Raw genomic sequence first — 24,138 nt, 5'->3', positions numbered from 1 at the left:
GAAAGACACCTGAGTAGATGGAGATGACAAAGGAAAGAGTCAATGAACTTATATTTGGATCAATAGAAATTACCCAATTTGTACATCAGAAAAAAAAGGAAGAAATTTAGAAAATGAACACTGTCTCAAGGATATGTAAGCCAACACCAAAAGGTATTATTAGGACATTGGAAGGAAAGGAAGAAAGAATGAGATGCAAAAAATGTTTTAGAAAATAATGGTTGAAAACTCCTTTAACTGGTCAAAAATTTAAACTTACACACTTAAAATTATCTCAGTGAACTCCAATGAGGATAAACTCAAATAAATGCATGCCCAAAGACATTATAATCAAACTGCTGAGAATTAAAGACAAAGAAAAGTCTTTAAAGAAGCCAGAGAAAAACAGCCCTTTGCCTATTGGGGACCAGTAATTCTAATGACTACAGTTTCCCATCAAATACCACGGAGGACAAAAACCAGTGGAACAAAATTTTTAAAAAGTGACTGAAAGAGGGGCACCTGGGTGGCTCAGTCAGTTAAGCAGTAGATTCTTGATTTTGGCTCAGGTCATGATCTCAGGGTTGTGAGATGGAGCCCTGTGTTGGTGTCTGGGCTGAGCATGCAGCCTGCTTAAGATTCCCTTTCCCTCTGTACCTCCCCCCACCCCCACTCACACTGGCTCTCTTGCTTTCTCTCTTTATCTAAAAAAGAAAGAAAGAAAGAAAGAAAGAAAGAAAGAAAGAAACATGAAAGGAAGTTCTTTAGAGTGAAAAGAAATAATACTTGAGAGAAATCTGGACTTTAGGAATGAAGGAAGAACAACAGAAATAATAAATATCTAGGTAAATGTAAAAGACTATTTTTTCTTCTTTAGTATCTTAAAATATATGTAATATGCAGTTTTAAATATTGAAAAGAAAAAAATGATAACATTATCTGGTTAGGTTTTCAGTGTTTGTAAATATAATATATATTACAACTATGACATAAAAAAAGAATATAATTATACACTGTTAAGTTTTTTACATCCTATTTGACATGATAAAATACTTCTAAATCAACTAAAAAGCTTTTACTATATATTTAATATATATTAATTATTAATCAACATATCATACATATTATGTAAACTTTATATGTATTTTTAATCTCTAGAGCAACTATTAAAGCAAACAAACAAAAATTACACAAAAGCGTTATAATCCAAAGTTCAATATATAACTTAATGTGATACCAAAAAAATATCATATGATCAAAGCAAAGGCAAGAAAGGGGAAAAAGAAAAAAAATGAAAAACTGACAAACAGAAAACAAATAATAAAATGGTAGATCTAAATGTAAACTTATCAAGGGGCGCCTGGGTGGCTCAGTTGGTTAAGCGACTGCCTTAGGCTCAGGTCATGATCCTGGAGTCCCTGGATCAAGTCCTGCATCGGGCTCCCTGCTCGGCGAGGAGCCTGCTTCTCCCTCTAACCCTCCCCCCTCTCATGTACTCTCTCTCTCTCTCTCATTCTCGCTCTCTCAAATAAATAAATCTTTAAAAAAAAAATAAATGTAAACTTATCAATAATTATATTAAACATAAAGAGTCTGAAACATGCCAATTAAAATTCATTGCCAGAATGAATTAAAAAAAGAGACCCAACTATATTCTGTCTATAGGTAGACAGTCTATTTTTCAATTGCAATGATATAGGTAGGTTAAAAAATAAAAGGGTGTAAAAAGAAATGCAAGCAAACATTGATAAAAATGAACCTAGATCAGTATATTACTATCAGACAAAGTAGGCTGCAGAGAAAACAAATTACCAGGGATAAAGTAGAATAATGAAAATGTATCAACTCAAGAAGATGTAACAGTCTCAAATGTGAATGCATCCAACAAGGGAGTTATTTCTCCCTGTTAATGGTTTATTCAGTGAATAATGATTTCAGGTTTATTCAGTGAGTACTTAAAATATTTTTTGAATCTCTCCTCTTTTTTTCACCTCCAATGCATTTACTTGGATTTCTACAGTTCCTTTTGGATTTCTGCAAAAATATTTTAATCATTTCCTTAATTCTATTTTTGTCCTCTTCAGTATGATTCTACATTGTTGATGAAATGATACTAGTAACATTAATATACAATTTTGTTGTTCCAAGGTGAAATATTTTTCACAGCTACTGTATAAACGCAGCAGAAATCTCAAAATTATAGCAGTGAAAAAAAAACATATGCACACACACACACACACAGATTTTCTAATTCTTTAGCAACTATGCTTTCTTTTGCTGTGTCTTTGCAAATGCTATTCTCTCTGAGGGGTAAGACCTCACTGGCCACCTCTACCCTAGGGTCTACCTAGATGACTCCCACTCATACACAGAGAAATACGACAGTCCCTGCTTTCAGGGAGCAAACAGTCTACTACAAAAGGAAAGACAAGATGACAAGTCCATGAAATTGCACAATACAAGTGCAATGAGATGTTCAATGTATCTACAAAATTAAACTTTTAACTAAGAAATTCTCTTATTTATTCTTCTTATAGAAATTAAATATATGTCATTATTAAAATCACATAGTCATAAATATACATCTTTTTTTTTTCAAGATTTTATTTATTTATTCATGAGAGACAGAGAGAGAGAGGCAGAGGCAGAGGGAGAAGCAGGGTCCCTGCGGAGCAGGGAGCCCGATGCGGGACTCGATCCCAGGACGCTGGGATCATGACCTGAGCCGAAGGCAGACACTAAACTGACTGAGCCACCCAGGCATCCCAAATATACATCTTCTTAAAGCTGGATAAAGCCTTTATTTAACATGTTAGTTTCTGTTAGATAAAGGATTCTAGTTTATGCTGAAAAGCGTACTTTCCCACATTTCATTCACTGATACCTCATACTTGTCATTAACTCCTGAGCCTAACAATAGTTGAACTGAAGAGGCTCTATTATATTACATGGAACCTCTGGAGACAAACTCAAGCATGGCAGTTTTCTATGTCAATTTTATCTAACAGGATAGTATCACAGAGTCATAATATCAGAGTCATAGTAATAGTAGATCTTATTTGGATAGCATTCAATTTAACTTATTAAAGTTGGCTGACGATTTACTCATCTTTCCTGGATATGTGATAGAAAGAGGGGAATATTTGAGTATGCAAGGAACAGTGATAAGAATACTGTTGAAATAACTTTCTAGGCCCAAGGTGGAGTGGCTTCTGCCTAGGATGGCGCATCAGCAAACTGAGACTTAGGTAAACCACTTTCCTACTCCTGTTAATGTTCTGCATGCCCAGAAAAGCAGACTATACAGTCTGCCAATCCCTGAATGCCAAGGCAATGCTGAATTCTCTACTTATTTCCTTATTCCTTCTTGCCTCAAACAAGTTTGATTATGTGGCCCTAGCAAATCCATTATTTTCTACTTTTCTCTTCTTCATTCTTTATTCTTTGTCCTATAAAAGCCTCCCACCCCATTTTGCAGTTCCCTGGACCAGAGGGAATGGAAATTGCCAGCTTTATGAAGTAATTAATAAAGTTTGTTATCAACTAAATTGTCTTCTTTAATCCTTTTTAAACAACTCTTTGTGTAAAAATACTCTCAAATACAATTTACTGGTAAGGACATTTTCTGATTTAATGATCTTCTTTATAGAGCAAAACAGAAGCAGGTTTGGTAGATGACTGGCCACTTGGGGGTGGGGGTGGAAAAGGGGAGTAAAGACTCGGGTTTGTGATGATGGTCGTCAAACTATATACACTTACTGAATTGTGCACTTAAAATGCTAAATGATATAAGTCAGACAGAGAAAGACATATACTGTATGATACCACTTATATGTGGAATCAAATAAACGGATGAATGAATGAATGAATAAACTGAACTCATAGACACAGAGAACAGATTGGTGGTGGTTGCCTAAGGTGCCAGGTAGGAAGTAGGCAAAAGAGGAGAAAGCAGACAAAAGGTACAAACTCTCAGTTACAAGATAAATAGTCCTGGAATCATCTTGTAGAGCATAAAGCAAAGTGGATTCTATGGTATGGTAAATCACAATGCAATAGAGTAATTTTTTTTTTTTTAAGTAAGCTCTATGCCCAACGTGAGGCTTGAGCTCAAGACCCCAAGATCAAGAGTCACATGTTCTACCGACTGAGAGAGCCAGGCATTGCTAGGATAACTTTTTAAAAAAGTAATAACATTGCAGCAGTCACAAAATTTGGAATCCATTTCTGGTTATATCGTCCAGCTACATGGACTGAGCAGACTCACTTAAAATTCCTTAGAGAGAACAAGTTGGTGATATACCTAAGACTTAAAAAATTAAAATCAATTAAAAAATAAAATACATAGAAACAATACATTTTACATATTAAGAGAAAATTAAAACTTTTTAAGAAAAGCAAATGGCCAAGGAGCTTATAAAAACAAATTTCAAACAAGGAAAGAAAAATTTTTTGATTGTCAAATGAGCAAAGATGTCAGTGAGACACTTGTTTATTTCTGGAAGAAATATAAATATAAATGGAAGGCAATTTGGTACTTTGATAGGTAGGTCATAAAGAAGGCAGAGGATCATAGGGGAAGAGAGGAAAAAATGAAACAAGGCAAACAAGGAGACAAACCATAAGAGACTTTTAATCTTAAGAAACAAACTAAGGGTTGCTGGAGTGGAGGGGCATGGGGGGATGGGGTAACTGGGTGATGGACTTTGGGGAGGGTATGTGTTATAATGAGCACTGGGGATAAGACTGATGAATCACAGACCTATACCCCTGAAACAAATAATACATTATATGTTAGTAAGAAAAAAATAAAATAAATAAAAATAAAAACAACAACAACAACAAAAAACACTTCATCTTGTATGTCTGCCAAACCAATATATCTTATGGAACTATCTGCTATCCTCTCAGACATTTAGGAACAAGGATATTCCAAACAGGAATAATTTCAAGAAATGTAGACAGGTCTTTTCCAATATTTATGTCTTGCATGTTCTTTCCTTTCTTCCTTCCTTCCTTTTTCTTGTGCATGCCAAGTATGCATGGTGTGTGTGTGTGTTATTTTGGGGGTATGGTCTTTAGAATAATGTTGAACATAAGTGCAATACCAGCTGAGTAAAAATAATTTTGACCCTTTTCTCTAGCAACATCTCAAAAACCGTCAGTAGAAAAAACTTATTTTGATAAAACTTTCTCTTAGAAATCCTGAGCAAACATTATATTTAATGGCAGAATACCAGAACCCCACAAGCTGTGCCTACAGCCTTTCCTTGAAATTTTTTAAGCCTATACTGGGAGTCATGATCCTTTCATTTGTTCAAAACTTGTTTATTTATGTTTTGTTTTTCATTATTCAGGGTTACTAAAGAACATTTGTTCTCAGTGTTATGATAGTCTCTTAAATTAATTTGAGAGGCAATATCATTTTTAGATGTTCTTGGAAGGTTTTAAGAGGGGAAGTACTAGTTTTTTGAAGGATTCTTATTTGTCAAAAAAAAAAAAGGGGGGGGGAGGAAACTTGCACACTATCTGCGTCTGAGCCTAGTGAACCTTGTCCCCCAGGCTCACCTACACCTCTGTAATCATGAGGCTCACTTCTTCACTTCATTCTTCTCTCTGCTCAGGTGTCATCTAATCAGGATTTCCTTCCCAGATGGCCCTTGGTAAAAGAACGCTACTCACACCCTGGCAGGCCACAACAATTAAGAGTACCACCTGAGAATGGAGTATTTATCACACTGTTTCTAAGTTTGTTTATTTTCTGTCTCCTTATACTAGAATAAAAACTCAAGGATGTGACAACTTTGCTCTTTAGTTCACTGGTAAACTGTTCTGAGAATAGTGTCTTGAACAGAGTAAGTGCTTAATAAATATTTGTTGGAAGAATGAACCCTTGGCAAGTAAGAAGCATCTAGAGGGAGTATAGTGGGAATAAGAACAGATTCATCTCTCTGTGGCACCATCCTAAGTGATCTAGAACAGATAAGTGGAGTCCCCTCAGAGTTTCTGATTTAATAATTCTGGTTTGGGACCCAAGAACTTGCACATTCTAGTAAATTCCCTGGTGATCCTCTTTGGGCTGGTCAGGAACCCACAGACTTTGACAGTAATGAATTTAGAAGAACTCTTGGGGTTAATGATTGGGGTAAATGAAGTCAATTTTTATATCATTCAAAACTGTATTTTTTGAACAAATAAATTGTTAGATTCCTTATTGAATCAATTCATTTTCCTTCTCTTTACATTTCTTTAGGAATCAGGAATGTATCCTAGATTGTAATTTTTATGTTATTTCCTATTGAATATCTAATTAAATACTATAACCATAATCAGGGTAGTAGAATCAACTCTTCAGTCTAATGAAGTGATTATATATATAATGCTATCTTTACCTGGGTTCTGATTAAATTATCTCAAAGCTTAGTAGAAGAGTCCTATATTGAGCCAATATTAAAAATCTCTATTGAAGTTAAAAGTCTGTATTAAAGGGGGCAAGGAAACTAACATTCTGGCCCTGTCTTAGGCTCACTTAACATGATCTCATTTTCATGCTAAGAAAGTCCCTCTACATTTTGGAGCAGTGTTTGTCTTTTCCACTTGGAGGAATATAGATGGGCTCTGAGAGGCTACTTGCTTCTCAAACTCACCCAGCTAGATAGAGTTAAAGCAGGCTCTCACAGCAATCTCAGACCACAGTGCCTCCCAGGACAAACAGTGAGTTTTGTTCATTGTGTTTCAAATTCACTGTGCTGGAAGAGATGGGTAGAAAGCAAGTTCCAAGGCACAGAGAGAAATGTGAAAAGGTAACTAGTAAATATTTTGTTGCAACAAAACTGACTCAGCATGAGGATGAAGTCATGTTAGTCAGTGAGTCTTAGGTTCAGTAACAGAATAAGTGATACATTCAAATAGGGTTTTAACTTTCCCAGCACCCCTTCATTTCAACAGTCTTGAAATTCAGGGCTGAGCCCTACCTCAAATCTCTGATGGTATTATATAGAAGAAAGGCACCTTAAGAATAGGTAAGACAGACAATGCAACCAAAACTCCCTAATGCATTACTTCTCAGGTGCAGGAAGTAGTCATTGCTCACATATGCATCTAGATGTGGCCATTATTTAGCCTCATTTCCCAAGACAGCCCATGCGGCAGCCACGCTAGACCACTGGCCACTTTCTCCCCCGCCAGTGCTGCTGCCATGTTTTTCCTTCTCTCTGTAATACCATCATCTGTCCTCACGGGATAGGTTTTGTTAGTATTTTTGTTTGCTTACTTTGCTATGTCTGCTTTTCCTATCACTCATGAAAAGGAATAAAATAATTTTAAATCTTGAGGAAATTATAACTTCCAATAAATGTCATAAAGTTCTAGAACCCTAATTCTTGATTTCTAGTTCTTGCTGCCCGTTCAGAAGGCCACCTAAAGTTCTGTGGTCCTCCAGGCTTCTGCTGTCATCTCCAGCCTAGGAACCCATCAAATCTCCCAGGCAGCCCATGGGCTGGAGAGCACCTTGGGGCTGGGTCACCAGAGGAAATTTGTCTCAGGTGGGTCATGGGGTTTTGAGGGGACTTCCACCCTGTGTGCCAACCGTCACCAGGCAACCTTCTCCACCTCACTGAAAGAATATCCCTAGACTTACCTTCCTCATTTTTCACACACAAAATTCTTTGTATCCCTTAAGATTTAAATCAAAGTGCCCTTTCATTCTAGATTCTACAAAGACCTAGATTTTTTTTCTGTGATATCAGTTCCCTTCACTTACCCCATTTTATTCCTAGAGCTGTCGTTTATATCAATGTCTACCTCAATTGATATTAAGCAACCTTAAATTGGATAAAGGAGGGTGCCTGGGTGGCTCAGTTGGTTAAGCGACTGCCTTCGGCTCAGGTCGTGATCCTGGAGTCCCAGGATCGAGTCCCACATCGGGCTCCCTGCTCGGCAGGGAGTCTGCTTCTCCCTCTGACCCTCCCCCCTCTCATGTGCTCTCTCTCAAATAAATAAATAAAATCTTTAAAAAAAAAAAAAAAATTGGATAAAGGACTTTCTCTTATTTTATCCTTCTGTAATTTCACAGGGTGCCTTCCTGGGTTATATAATAACATATACGCCAAATAAGATAGCTATGTGACCCAATCTCATTCTAAAATCATATTAGCTGATGCTTTTGGATTATGAGTATCCAAAATTCTATCTGCCTCATTTAATCTAAAGAAAACTGAAAATCAAACTGTATTATAAAGTATCCAAAAATCATTTTGATCAATTCTATTCAACCTGGTAGTCTTTTTCACTGATGTAAAATGGAGCAAAGTCAAATATTTTAAAAAGTCCTATTTTTACATTTGTGCTACCTATTTTTTTTTTAAATAGGATATCCCCCAAACTAAGAGCAGAATCAGCTTACCATATTATTTAAAAGAAAAAAATGCAGTATTGCATTTCTTAGTCATTGATAATGTTTCTTTTCTTTCTTTCTTTTTTTTTTTAATTTTGGTAAGTCTTACACATGCCATGTTTACAGCACACAAAGATGGTTATTCACATATCTTCTTAATATACTCAAATCCCAAAATAATATTTCCTCTAAGACAAATATCATGTTATCATAAACTAGGTGCCACAAAATAAGAGATATTCTAATACTGTATTGAAAAGAAATTGTTTTGTGCTCTAAGTGCTTAGAGAACAAGTAAATGCGTCTGCCTATAACTTTCAATCAGTCACTCCATTGTTCAGAGAAGTAGATGACAGTATAAAAACCCTGTTAAGTATTTTATTCAGAAGAAGAAAAGGAACATAAAGAATCTGAGGCTTAGGTAGGCTGACGGGTTGATTTAGTAGCACCAGGAACTTGCTGTTTTTCAGACATAATTACAATAGCTCTACTATATAATAGAACAATGATTTCAAAGATTTATGATAAACACATGTAGTAGCAAAAATAAATTAATAAATTAATTAAGAAAAATAAAATCCTTTTCAGTGTTCTTACCTACAGGTAGATCCTGCATTTTGGGGATATGAAAATGCTCCTTGAAGTGCCTCAGCTCATCTTCCTCATCAAGGCGGAGGGCGACCCTCTCATCTGTCGGGTGACATCGAAGTTCTGATGCAATGCGTTGTACTGTGTCAGCTGGTAACTCAAGAGGGGAGGGCTCCATTACAAGTTGCTTCTCTAAAAATGAAAGTGAATATAATATAAAATAATTTAGCCACCATCATTTTTTTTCTGTAGAAAATTAGTCAACCCTTTTGGCTTAAGTAAGATTCTCATCTTCCCAACCTCAGAAATAATATAATTGACCAACAGCATTAAACCTCATGCTTGAGTTTTTCTCATGTGTGAAATAAAGAAAATGATAATAACTTAAGGGATGTTGAAAGGAATAAATTTAGGTAATGGTGGTGAGGAGTAAGGTCTTAATAAATGTTAGCTCTTTCCATTTTTGTTTTCTGGAAAATGGACCAAATTAGTGACTTTCAAACATACGTAAGTTCATCACCTTTTCCTCTAGATGTCTTACTGGAGGTAACAGTAAAGATGCTTTTGTGAAAAGTGCAGAGAAACAGTGCCCCACCTAGCTTGTCCTTCTCCCTATCCCCCTTCCTCTGTTTTACTCCCAATGATTCTTGGATCAGAGTTTTTGTTTTTTTTTTTTTTTTAAGATTTTATTTATTTATTTGAGACAGAGAGAATGAGAGACAGAGAGCATGAGAGGGAGAAGCAGACTCCCTGCCAAGCAGGGAGCCCGATGCGGGACTCGATCCCGGGACTCCGGGATCATGACCTGAGCCGAAGGCAGTTGCTTAACCAACAGCCACCCAGGCACCCCTCTTGGATCAGAGTTTTAAAATTAGGGACATATATATACAATAGAACCATAACAAAATCTTTATTGTGAATGAAAACAGTATTGATGAAAAAGGTAACTTTACCTTTACCTTTTACCTAATGTTAATAATTTTTGCCATATGAAGACCAAAGAGCTCTTCCTGCTACTGATAAAGAGAAACTTCTCTTTCAAAACTATATATGCCATCTTAGAACAAAGCAGAACCCCATGATATTTTCTGAAACTACATTTTGCTCTGTTTAATCGTCATTTAAAATTTCTCACAATTTTGGAAAGAAAGCTTCATTTTCTGGGTGGGGGGGGAACAACAGAAATTTAACTGCATATTCTTAAACTTTACCCAAACTTTCTTTATATTGATTTATTTATATTTCCCCAAGTTTTAGCTTTTTTTGAAATTGAGTAAGAATAGTAATAGAGAAAAAAAATTCTCAGGTAGCTTGATTTACAGACTTCTACTTTTGTGCCTCCACTTATGCATTTCTCCATTCATTTATCTTTCCAGGAGCCCTTGTGGAGCACCAACCATGTAGCTCAAAGCACTGATGAAAGAGCACTGTAAAAAGATGGTGCATAAATGGGCGCCTGGGTGGCTCAGTTGGTTAAGCGACTGCCTTCGGCTCAGGTCATGATCCTGGAGTCCCGGGATCGAGTCCTGCATCGGGCTCCCTGCTCGGCAGGGAGTCTGCTTCTCCCTCTGACCCTCCCCCCTTTCATGTGCTCTCTCTCATTCTCTCTCTCTCAAATAAATAAATAAAATCTTAAAAAAAAAAAAAGATGGTGCATAAGTAATACATTTTTAGAGTTTACTTTTTAGTGGAGAATGAAAAATATAATTAAATAATGTAATTTCAGAGAGTTTCAAGAGCTATGTATAAAAAAAGCAGAGTAATGGGATAGAGAGTCACTAGGGTATGGAATAACTTCCTCAAGGGAAGGGTCAAGTGTATCTCTTTGAGGCAGGGATCTACGTGCATTGTTATGGAATCAAACACGTGAAGACCAGGAACTAGAGAAGATGACAGAAAAGTACAAAAATCCTGTGGTAGGGACAGGCTTGGTCTGTTCAGCTAATACACTAAGTAAGTAAGGGAGAAGGAGACACTATGAAGGAAAGAAGGCAGGGGCAGAAGTTAATTATGAAGAACTCTGAAGCCAGAAAGGAGTCTGGATAATTTTTCTAAACTTAACGGGAAATTGCTGGAGAGTCCTGAGTAGGAAAGTGATAGGACATAATTTTGCATGAAATAAACATCACTTTTTCTGCTCTCTGATGAGTTAGAAGGAGTTGAAAAAGAGAGGCAGATTCAGGCTATTTTAGTAGTTCAGGGGAAAATGATGGTGGATTAAATGTGATGAGGAGAAAAGCAGAGAAGTGTGTGGATTCATTCCATATTTTGGAGGAAAGGCAGATAGATTTTCTCTGGTGAGGGATCTGAGCAAATATGTTAAAAGTGGTGAAATAGGGGCGCCTGGGTGGCTCAGTTGGTTAGGCGACTGCCTTCGGCTCAGGTCATGATCCTGGAGTCCCGGGATCGAGTCCCGCATCGGGCTCCCTGCTTGGCAGGGAGTCTGCTTCTCCCTCTGACCCTCCTCCTTCTCATGCTCTCTGTCTCTCATTCTCTCTCTCTCAAATAAATAAATAAAATCTTAAAAAAAAAAAAAGAAATTAAAAAAAAAAGTGGTGAAATAAATACCTAGGGAAGAAAAACTTTGAGGAGGGAAATCAAAGTTCTGTTTAGGACACACGAAGTTTGAGGTAGAAATAACAAACTGGCTATTGGATGTTTGGGTCTGTAGCTCAGAAGAAAATTAGATCACAAGATATAAGCTTGATATTTTTCAACTCATAGACTATACTTAAAGCCTAGAAATCCTAAGAACCAACTAAAACTAACAGAGATGAGGCTCTCAAATCTCAATCATCTGTCTTCTTCTCACCACCCTCCCCTCTTTTTCTCCCACCCCAACCAACACACCCAGTGTTAGGTGATGAAGAGTTGCATGTCTGAATGTTATACGATGCCAGTAAAACAAGCACACTTCCTATTCTCTAAACTGGAATTCTTCTTATTTATTTGACCTCTTCCTTTCTCAATTGCCAGGGGTCTCCCCTGATAAGTTATTCTGTATATTCTCAAATAAGGGTACTGAGCTTGATTTGAACATGTTTTTAGCTTTGATGCCAATAACGACTGCCAATTGCTCCAATCCATGCTTTTATACAAAAGTCAACGATTTCAACATTGGTGTTGATAGTTCCTTCAATATCTGACCATACTAAATTATTTGTCTTTTTCATGAAATTTCCTCTGTGATTTTTCTCATGTCATTCCCTTTGCCTAAAATGTTCTACTTCCCTTTCTACATATTCACATCCTAGTCACCTTCAAGCCCTAGTTCAAAGGCTACTTTTTTTTTTTTCTCCCACAGGGCCTGTCATGTTGTCTCAACTAAAAGTAGTTTTTCCTCCTCTGGATACCTGTAACACTTAAGAGCACACCTTTATTCGTAAGTAAGGCATCCTGCCAGATACTCTATTTATTTAGATGCCTCTGTGGTTGGGAAAGCTGAAATATGTTGCCACACCTACAACTTGATTCTGCATGGGTTCCCACCTATTGCCTTGTGATGAATTAACCTGCTTTTTGAATAGAGATGACAGTGTCTCTACCGTTTGACATTATCCTAGACACAATTGACTACACCTCTGTTAGACACTTGACTCACTGAAGACAATGCACTGTTTTGTTAGACAGTGACTTGCTGTGACTGCTTTAGCCAAACAGTAGTGATGGTGTTTATCTGAACATCTCATCAGATTCTTTCAGGAATCTGAGCTATGAGATACAGTTATTTATTCAGTTGGAAACAGGAGCAAAAATTTTTAAAAATCATAGAAAGCAATAAGATGGTTGGGTCTAGAAGGAGTATTGTCATGAGTGACTCATTTTTTTCAAAGTCGAACAGAACCACTGCTTGTTAAAATATGAAGTGATTTCAGAAGCAAGTAAGAATCAACTTAGTTATGCAATGGTAGGGGATGGAACAGCTGTCTCCTGAAAAGTGACAAGACAAACCAGTCTGGAGAGTCATTGAATCCTTCCATGCAACAACTATGTGTATATCCTGGAAGGTCACCTAGAGAATTGGCTGTCCTGAGAATCTAATGAGCTGTTTTCTGCCTATCAAGTGTGTTTTTACTATGAACACATTACTTATGGTGGCTTGATTGAGTTGCTGGGCTACCCATCCTACTCAACTATATATATTCTACCTGGAGGCCTGAATCTTGTTTATCTTTGTAGCAATTCCATTCCTGAGCAGTGGCTTTTACGTAGAGCATTCCCCTAAAACAGCAATTTAGTAAGAATGCACAAAATAGCTTGAATTATTTCACATGATTAATGACTATCCATAGAGCAATGCCCTTCTTACTCCAACCACATGGAAATTAATTAGAAAAACATTTTCAAAAATCTTGCCTTTTATCTAGTAATTTCTTTGGAGAGTCAGAACTTTGAGGGTTCATTGGGCTTGACTGTAAACTCTGAATGGGTTACCTAAATATACATATTAGTTTGCTACCATCATATTCCCAGTAAAATCCAATTTTCTTTATTTAAAAAAAGATATTTGGGGGTGCCTGGGTGGCTCAGTTGGTTAAACGACTGTCTTCGGCTCAGTTATTCATCTTGGAGTCCCAGGATTGAGTCCCATGGCTGGCTCCCTGCTCAGCAGGGAGTCTGTTTCTTCCTCTGACCCTCCCTACTTTCATGCTCTCTCTCATTCTCTCAAATAAATAAATAAAATCTTAAAAAAATAAAATAAAAAAGATATTCATATTAATTCATTAGCCTTTTTGTATTTGTTTCTTATTTAATCCTTCTAACAATCTTGAGGGATCAGAATAATTTTCTTCTACTTCCAGATCAAACTTTGGGATAATAAGAGTCCACTGTTTGGGACTGCACTTCACTTGAGGAAGAGTCAGCCATGCTTGTCTTCAGCATGGCATGTGGATAGAATGCACAGAGCAGAATTCCTGGCCCTCTTATTTTATTTTTCCTTCTATCTTACTTTATGATTTTTAAAAAATGCTTCTTTGGGGCACCTGGGTGGCTCAGTCGTTAAGTGTCTGCCTTCAGCTCAGGTCATGGTCCCAGGGTCCTGGGATGGAGCCCCACATTGGGCTCCCTGCTCAGAGGGAAGCCTGCTTCTCCCTCTCCTACTCCCCCTGCTTGTGTTCCCTCTGTCGCTGTGTCTCTCTCTGTCAAATAAATAAATAAAATCTTAAAAAAAGAAAATATGTTTCTTTGGCTCATTCTCTTTTTTCCCCAACTTCATTCTTTTTTTCAGCCTTGTACTCCATCTGCAAATACAGGAGGCAATGAATCTACTACTCTTTTTAATCAATCCTTCTAATCCAGTCCCAGCCAGGCAGAGGTTAAAGAGGCTAGTCCCACTTCTGGGCCTGTCACAGCCCAGATGTCACAACCTCACCTGCACAGAGAGTAAAACACCTGCTAGTGAAATAGGCTTTCAGGGAGAACACACCTGGTCTCACCTGCCAAAATGTACCACTAACATCAGAAGTGAATACAATCCGCAGTGCCCAATACCAGAGTGCCCTCACTCCAAGGAAACAATTTATTAACTCAGAATAATTGCTGTTTCATTCTGCATTCATCCTGCCAGCAAGGCAATTAGTGCTTCACAAGCCTCAATTTATGCCTCCTGTAGGTTTACCATTTTCAAGTAGATTGACATGCTCTTACTTTGAAATAAAAAAAAAAATCAACCCAAGTTAAAAAAATCCAAATTTTACATTTCACACATTTAATTTTGATTGTCTTAAGAAGGCATGTGTACAGGGCGCCTGGGTGGCTCAGTCGTTAATCGTCTACCTTCGGCTCAGGTCATGATCCCAGGGTCCTGGGATCAAGCCCCGCATTGGGCTCCCTGCTTGGCGGGAAGCCTGCTTCTCCCTCTTCCACTCCCCCTGCTTGTGTTCCCTCTCTCGCTGTGGTTCTCTCTGTCAAATACATAAATAAAATCTTAAAAAAAAAAAAAAAAGACGGCATGTATACATACACACTTGTTCTTAGGAAAGCCACCTAACTTTTCTGTGCTGCAATGTTACATAAAACTAATAATTTAAGTTTTACTTTCTTCAGAGGTTCATGGTTAGGATCAAATGAAATTTATTAGGTAAATTCCTTTATAAAGAGATAAAAGATATGCTCATAATATCTTTTAATAGTAATACCTTGTGATGGAAAGTGCCATTTTACCCTCAATTTAGCTTTTGAAATTTTGTAAATTGTGTTCTGTCTATTTTATTAGGCAGCTATAACTTTAAAGCTAAAACTTTTATAAAAAATTGATTGTTTTCATGGAATCATGGAATCCAGGATCTTCTGGTCACCTATGTGTCTAAGGTTAAATAGTTAAATAAATGACTATGACTACTCAGTGGTTAATCTTTACACAGTTTCAGGTTTCATGCCTGAAATAAGCAAATTACACACGAGTTCAAAGTTTAGAACCTGGCAAAGCAAATTATAAAGTACAGAGCTTTTCGGTGAGAAAGAAAATGTTATTTAATACACGTGCACAGAGCAGTATTCTTTAAATATGTCATTGTTCACTGTCACAACTGTATATTTCATGTCAAGGATTATATGAATTACATGCTGAGCATCACATTAATAAGATCAACACATTTGCTCTAATGTTTCTACCTAAAAAACACCCCACCCTCCTCAAAATAAAAGCAGAAAAGAAAAAACTTTTTTTAGCTATGAAATAAAAGTGTATTAACTCTCCATTCTTAGGCAAATATTTCATAAAATGAAAGGGGAAGCAACCCAGCTCATGAAATAGACATTTTCACTTCTCCAAATAAATATTGAATATGACTAATAGCACCATAAGACAACTAGAATTACCAGAAAACATAGGACCTAATACTTATTTAAAGATCTGAATTTTTATCTAATCGAGCCATTTAAACTCAAGTAACTACAAAATTAACTTCAATTAGTCAAATGTAATCATCTTTCACTAAATGAATTGCATAGTACTCTTGACAGCAATACATTGGTAAAGATCTCTATTTAACCCAACGTTTTAAAGTGTGAGCACTTGCACATTAGAGGATTGTGCCATTTCTATGAAGATAATTTGGAGAAATAGAAAGAGAAGAAATTGGCAAAAGAAACCTCTAAAGCATTTTAACAAGGATTCTAACAGAGAGAATTTTTCTTTGGAAAAATCACTATGTATTTGTGTACAGAGTGTATTATCAGCGTCTCTGTGCTTACCAGCTAGGATTCCGACGATGGGGTCCACAGCTCCCAGTCTCCTGTTAAAACAAAAAAAGAATTGAAAGGAAAAATCTCTCAAGATTTCCTTGAAAACTTACAGGTCAGAACTCAGGGTGAGAAATGCAGAGCACTTCTGCTCAGACTCCACCCGGTGGGGAATTTGTGAGCTAACTTTAGTTCCTCCCCTCTTTCTAAACTGATAGTGAATCTCCAGTCACTGACAAACATCTAAGCAAAATGCTGCTCTTATTCTCTATTTCAAACAGGTTGGGCTCCTTCAGTGCGCTGTCCCCTAAGCAGCGAAGTAAAATAACCAGTCAGAGAAAGACAGATACCATATGATCTCACTCATATGTGCAATCTAAGAAACAAAACAAATAAGGGCCCCTGGGTGGTTCTGTCAGTTAAGTGTCTGACTCTTGATTTCGGCTCTTGTGTTGGGCTCTGCACTGGGCAGAGAGCCATCTTAAGATTCTCTCTCCCTCTGCTTCTGACCCCCCAACCTGCCCCCCACCCCATCGAATGCACACTCTCTATCTCTAAAAATGAAAAAAAGGAAAAAGGAAGAAAAAAAGGAGACAAACCAAAACAGTATTTTTTTTTTCCACACCCAGTATGGAGCTCAGCACAGGGCTTGAACTCTCAACCCTGAGATCAAGACCTGAGGGGAGTTCAAGAGTTGGATGCTTAATGACTGAGCCACGCAGGTGCCCCCAAAACACTCTTTTTTTTTTTTAAACTCTTATGTTAATCCCCAACCCCCAAAACACTCTTAACTGTAGAGAACAAACTGATGGTTAGCAGAGGAGGGGTGGGGAAGGGCATGGGTGGAATAAGTGAAGGGGATTAAGAGTACAGTTACCATGATGAGCACTGAGTAATGCATAGAATTGTTGAATCACTATATTGTACACCTGAAACTGAGATAACACTGTATGTTAACTATACTGAGATTAAAATTTTTAAAAATGAAAAAACAATAAAGATAGAGTCTGGGCCTGAATAATTGAATCTATTTTGTATGCATGTCTATGCCTTTTTGAGCATCCAAAACATACCAGGTAAAGCATTATTTAATCATCTCTATCATGTGTTCACTGTATAACTCAGGACAATTCACCTAACCCCCTTTGAAGCTCAGTATCCCATCTATCAAATGGACCTAAAATTGCCTTTCTCACAAAATTACTAAAATATAAAGCAATGCATGGGGCACCTGGGTGGCTCAGTTGGTTAAGCAACTGCCTTCGGCTCAGGTCGTGTTCCTGGAGTCCCGGGATCAAGTCCCACATCGGGCTCCCTGCTCGGCGGGAGTCTGCTTCTCCCTCTGACCCTCCCCCCTCTCGTGTGCTCTCTCTGTCTCTCATTCTCTCTCTGAAATAAATAAAATCTTTAAAAAAAAAAAAATATAAAGCAATGCATGTAGAAAGCTAGAATACCAAGACACCTAAGTCAGTAAGTGACACATTCTTTTCCCCCAAAATTAATCAGACAAAAATTATTACCCTCCAGTCTCCAAAAGAGGGGTATAAGACACATGAAATTAATTTAATATAAGTAACTGAACAAAGAAAAGAAAATATATTTCATTTCATCAATCCTACTTTTACAATAATCCTACAAAGTGAGTAGTGTATCCTTATTAAGTTGAGAGTAAAACTTTGAATCCGGTCTGGGTGTCTCAAAATTTGCTCATTTTTTTTTTTCTGTTTTATTTATTTCTTGGGCTGTAAGAACTTTGGAAGATCTGACTGATTCCAATATCCAGGAAGTGAGCCTGGCCTGGAGTATGTGTCATTTTTGGTGAAGAATCACACTCCTTTAACTACTGACTGTGGATACAGAGATAGAAATAGAGCTACAGATTGACCTATCAAGGTCTTATTTGCACATTGGTATTTCTAAAATCTTCTGATAGTAGAGTTAGAAACCATTCCAACAAAATACTAATCTGCCCTATGATAAGATCCCCTGCCCTTCCCCACAGGGGAAAGTGGTCTTGCCTGAAACAATCTTTTCTTTTGCTAGTAACTTTCTGGCCCCATCCTCCTTCCAATAAAAACTCCATTTTGTATAACCCCTAAAACTCCCCTCTACTTGCTAGATGACATGCTGCCCAATTCATGAATCCGTTAATAAATCTAATCAGATCTTCAAATTTACTCTGTTGAATTTTGCCTTTTTAACACCACTGTGAAAGAACTTAGAGCTCTAAGCTATATTCCTATTACTTATGTTTTGTAAATCTCTTTTAATTTGTTTCCTTCTGCTAAAAAGCAAAATTCAACTAAGTAAATTTTAAAGATCTTACTGGCTTTACTCAACAGTTCATGAATCGGGCAGCACCCAACCTAGCAGAGAGAAAGGAGCTCCTAAGAGCTGTACAAAATGGAAGACTCACAGGAAGAAGGATGTTGGAACAAAGATGTTATACTAGATTTAAAAAGCAGATTAGTTATGACAGATGACAGGGTCACTTTCCCTTAAGGCATGGCATGGGTTTTCAGGTGGATTACCTTATTACTGCTGATCAGATAATTCCTGATGGAGTGGTTTAAGATTCCATGGGGGGGGGGCAAAACTATAATTAATATAATCAAGTCTCCATTTGGCTTAGCATAAGGGACTACATTATGGGTCTATTATCTTGTTTTTAACACTTCATTCAGTAAAAAAGAAAAATATTATTAAGCATATTCTTTGCATCAGGCACAAAGCTAAATGCCAGGGATATCCTACCCAAAAAATAAAAAGGAATTGTGAAATATCAAGCCCTGAAGGGCCAGCTGTGGAGGGAAAAGAGAATAGATTGAGCTTCCATTTCTTCTTTTTTTGGAAAGAAGAAGAAGAAATAATGTTGTTGTTAGGATAAACTGTTGTATTAATTTGGTTGTCTATAAATTTCCATATATATCATCTTGCCTACAACATGATAAATATCTAAAAGGTAGAGACTTTGATTTTACCCTCCTTAGCACCTTGTCCATAAAATATCTGCTAAATTAGTTACTTTAAAAAAAAATGATTCCGTTTCTTCCATCAAAATTGATGATTAGGGATACAAGGGGAAGTTCTTTTCTTCCTAGGGGTGAGTAAAGAACAGGTGGGGCTAGGTAGGAAGAAGTAGATAGGGGGCTCCATGATCAGGGTCCCAAAAATCCCAAAAATATGGAAATGTAAGGAAACCAGAGATAAGGGAACAAACCAGACCACCCTACCCTAGGCATGTGGGGGGAGTGTCTTTTTTATGATAATCACCTGCACCCAACAAAGAATAATCAGACCCTAAAAAAGAAGTAGGCCATTAAAGATGTAATCACCAGTCCTTACTCCAGCCAAGACATCACAAGAATGATAAGGCCACAAGCTCCCTGGTCAGTTCTAAATGAAAGACTGTCAGTGGAAGCCCATATTGGCAACTTTGTAGGGACCCCTCTCACTCCTGAGAGCTTTCTGTCTGTATCCTTGCTTAATAAACTTCTATCGCTTTACTCACTCTTCTTTGTCCTCGAGATTCATTCTTGGACTCTGTGAGACAAGAAGCTTGCTCTCCCGCTTCATAGGTAATCCTTAAATTTTCCTTATTTTTCAGGACTTATTTACCATGGCCAAATCAGTGCCAGGCAAATAGTAGACTTCAATGGGTGTTTGCTGTTATTATTTACCAAATTAAATTCAGTGCAGCAAATTGTTTCTGTAAGAATCTTAGGCTACACATCCAACTATAACACTCTAATGCTAAATGATTCATGAGTAGAAATGGGTGATGAGACTGAACACAGAGCTGCTCGGTGGCCAATCCAGGTCTTATATTAAAGTGTTCTGAGAAGTGAAAGAAAACCTCAACCTCAGGGAGCAAGTTGGGGAAGAACTGATAAAAAGCTGCATTCACAAATTTGGGCGTTGAAGGATAGCAGAATGCGCCCTTCCAAAATATGACTGCAGGAATTCAGAACTTGCCACCACAACATATGTCGCTGTGGTATATCAATTATCTTGAGCTGTAGCAATTTAAACAGCAAGGTCAGGGAGAGGATCTCTCTGAACTCCCCTATCTGCCTGAAGACAGATCCTTCAAAAGGAATTCAGTTATCAATCCCCTCCCTGGGAGTTTCCTCAAGGACAGGAGATTGACACTTGTCACAGGGAGGGGACTAGAAGTCAATACCACACCCAGACCAACTTTGTCACTATCATATCTCTTACCTATACTTCTAAGGGCCCATTCATCCTTCCTAATAGTCATTTACTCCCCTTTAAGAGGCCCACATCTCTCTTCCCCTTTTCCGTTTAAGATGGTATTTAAGTCTGAATCTAAGCCACCTATGGGAGTTACTCATTTTTCCCTGGGTACCTCTCATGTATACATGAGGTATTCACATTCATAAACTTGTTTTTCTCTTGTTAAGCTGTCCTTTATTACAGGGGTCCCACCTATGAACTCAGAAGGATAGAGGAATTTTTTTTTTCCTTCCCTACAGTATGCAGAAACTTTCTAATTACTCTGTTTTGTAAATTAAATAACAATGTTTTAGGACTTCAATCATCACTTCTGTAGAGGGAGATTTAATTTGAGTCCTTATTGGGACTCTCCTTTCCTGGATGTTTTAAGCACAACAAAATACCCTAAAATGAATCTATTAGCTTCCTTCTCTCTTATCTCTTCTGCCTCTCTCCTTTTCCCTACCCCACCGCCCTGCCCACCCAAACACTCTTTCCCCTTCCTCTTGGGGGTAACAATCTTTTTTAAAAGCCACGTCAGGATGTTCTCACCAAGCAATTTTTATTCTGAAGCCAAAGAAGGCAGAATCTTATTTATATGGGTAGAGAAAAATATAAAGAACAGAACACACACACACTTAAAATTTTCCTCTGCTCTTTCCCCTTCCTTTCTCCCCTATTCCTCCCTTCCCTACCTTTACCTCTCCTCTCCCCCTTCCTTTTGCCTTCATTTGCCTTCCCTCCCCCTTCTCATTCCCTCCCCCCTTCTCTCCTGTTACAGGATTTCTTTTCCTTTGGTGGTTCTTGGTCATACCACTTCAAAGAATGAACAGGTAGACCAGACAGGGTGGTGGGCAGCAAAGCAAGGTTTATTGAGTGATAGTAAAGCAAAGTTTATTGAGTGACTGTACAAAGCTCCTAAACAGGGAGAGGACCCGAGAGCATTGACGATTTGGTACTAGGGTTTTTATGGGCTTGTTGGCAGGCTGTTTTAATCTGATTAGCCCTCCATCCAAGGCCAGGTCATCTGATCAGGTTTTTGTCACCTGGGAAAGGATGGAGGGTCCTTCCAGGGTGATGTAAAATCCTTTTAAGGGTGGTTTCCTCTTGGGCGGGGGTGGGGGGTAGGGGGGGTGTCCCTGACTGCTTTTCTTCCAACTATCCTTTTTTTTTTTTTTTTAAAGATTTTATTTATTTATTTGAGAGAGAGAGAATGAGAGACAGAGAGCATGAGAGGGAGGAGGGTCAGAGGGAGAAGCAGACTCCCTGCTGAGCAGGGAGCCCGATGCGGGACTCGATCCCGGAACTCCAGGATCATGACCTGAGCCGAAGGCAGTTGCTTAACCAACTGAGCCACCCAGGCGCCCCTCCTTTTTTTTTTTTTTTTAAGATTTTGTTTATTTGACAGAGAGAGGGAACACAAGCAGGGGGAGAGGGAGAAGCGCCTTCCTGCCTACTCCCTCTCCCTCCCCCCCCAAACAGGGAACCCAATGCCAGGCTCCATCCCAGAACCCTGGGATCATGATCTGAGCCAAAGGCAGATGCTTAACAACTGAGCCACCCAGGCGCCCCTCTTCCAACTATCCTTCATCACTCCTCTCTCCCTTTTCCCTCTCCCCTTGCCTTCCCTCTATCTCCCCCTCCCTCTCCTTCTCACTTCTCCCTCCCCTCATCCCCTGCCTAACTTCTGTAGCAAGGAAAGCAAAACAAAGTAATGTGCCAATTAATCACTAGGCTATATTCAAATACTCTATTTTTTCCTTTCTGTGAGGTATATATTCTATTAGAAAAATTTCCCAGTAAGGGGCAGGGACTTTCTCAACCCCTATACATAGTATTTTCAGTTTTTCTGAGAAAAATATAAGAGCTTATTATATAAACAAATGCCATTTTGCCAGTTGGTGATTAAAATTCATTTAGAAACTAAAATTCTTGTAACCCAATCACTTTTTCCTACATCAGAATTTCTCCTTCATTGTTAAATTCACAGAGGTATTTAAGGCAATCTACATGTGTCCCAGCAAGGGAATTTTAATAGTTCTCTCTTAATATGTGTTTGCATGTCAGTTTGCCCAAATGTCTGATTGTTTACATGAAGAACTGCAATTAACAAATTCATTTTTTCTCTGTATTTAAATAAGAAGCAGATTATAAGAATCAGAGCTAGGTACAAAGAGTTTTCACACCCATATATACAGGCTTGCTAGTGGGTTATTTGATACTGTATGTAGCTAGATTGAAGATTTGTCAATTTACCATATTTTATTGATTTAATATTTTTCATTTTTATTTTGAAATAATTTCATTCCTATAGATAAGTTGCAAAATACTACAAAGAATTTTGTATATCCTTTACCAAGTTTCACCAATTTCACATTGTGACACATTTGTTTTTTTTCTCTCTCATAAACATACCCACACACTCCCAATACTCATATGTGTGTGTCTTTTCTTGAACCATTTAAGACTAAATTGAAATATCATATCCCTTTATCCCTAAAACTTCCTAAATGTGACTTAAAAGAACAAGGATATTCATCTACATAACCTCACTATAGTTATCAATATCTGGAAATTCAACATTAATACTATTATCTAATAAACAAACCTTATTCAATTTTTTTTTCCAGTTGGGCATAATAATGTCTCTTATAACTGTCTCTTGAAGTGTAGCATCAAATCCAAGATTATGCAGTGAATTTAACTGCCTTGTCTCTCAGTTTTTGCCTGTCCTTATATCTTTTTTTCATTTTTTGTGTTTGTGTGGGATAAAAACACATAACATAAAATTTACTATCTTAACCTATTTTAAGTGTACAGTTCAGTAATGTTAAGTATATTCACATTGTTGTTGAACCATTCTCTTAAAACTTTTTCATCTTATAATCTTTAAACTATATACTAATTTAACAACACCCCTTTCCGACTTCCCCAAACACCTGACCATCACCGTTTTACTTTCTCTTATGAATTTGACTATTTTAGATACCTCATATAGAGGAATCATATAGTATTCTTTTTTTTGACTGGCTTATTTTACGTAGCATAATGTCCTCAAGGTTCATCTATGTTGTAACATGTGACAGGATTTCCTTTTTTTGTATGGCTAAGTAATATTCTATTGTATGTCTACATCATATTTTGTTTATCCATTCATCTACTGATGGATATTGGGTTGTTTCCACTTTTCGACTATTGTGAATATGCTATTATAAATGTGGTGTGCAAATAATATCTCTTCAAGACTCTGCTTTCAATTCTTTTGGATATATACCCAGAAATGCAATTGTTGGATCATATGATAGCTCTATTCCTAATTTCTTGAGGAACCTCCATTTTTATGTGCATTTTTCTAATGATTAGTGATATTGAGCATCTTTCCATGTGCATGTTATTGTCTTTGTCATATAAAACACTATTACTTTTGAAGTGCAGAGAATAGTTATGCTATAGAATATTCCTCAATTTAAGATTATCTGCTGTTTCCACATGATTTGACCTAGGTTCTGAATTTTTGGCAAGAATGCTTCATTAGTGACATTAAGACTTTCTCAGGGAATCTCATTAGGAAGAACACGAGGCCAGTTTTTTCCATCATTGGGGATGATAATTTTGGTGCTCAAACTGTCCCAATTAGCCAGTGGGCGCTCCTTCAACCTGGTTCTGATGTCCTTTTGACATGTCACCATCATTTTGTTTTTGAGCACTTGCTTACTTTCTAGCACAAGATGTTCCAGGCTAATCTTGGATTTTTC

At 37.5% G+C, this 24,138-nt stretch overlaps 1 protein-coding gene across 1 annotated transcript in view; it reads right to left on the bottom strand.

Moving 5' to 3' along the window:
* The window catches only part of KYNU (kynureninase), a 71,831-nt gene extending 55,545 nt beyond the window's left edge, over positions 1-16,286 (bottom strand). The window contains exons 1-2 of the mRNA XM_021695871.1: positions 16,160-16,286; positions 8,972-9,154 (exon numbers count right to left, since the gene is read on the bottom strand). Of these exons, the coding sequence (XP_021551546.1) occupies positions 8,972-9,140 (169 nt within the window). The 5' untranslated portion in view covers positions 9,141-9,154; positions 16,160-16,286. The remainder of the gene's footprint in view (positions 1-8,971; positions 9,155-16,159) is intronic.
* Between the last annotated feature and the right edge of the window lie 7,852 nt (positions 16,287-24,138).

The sequence above is a fragment of the Neomonachus schauinslandi genome, chromosome 3 (assembly GCF_002201575.2).
Source record: "Neomonachus schauinslandi chromosome 3, ASM220157v2, whole genome shotgun sequence".
Lineage (NCBI taxonomy): Eukaryota > Metazoa > Chordata > Mammalia > Carnivora > Phocidae > Neomonachus > Neomonachus schauinslandi.
This window is presented reverse-complemented; position numbering and strand designations above follow the sequence as displayed.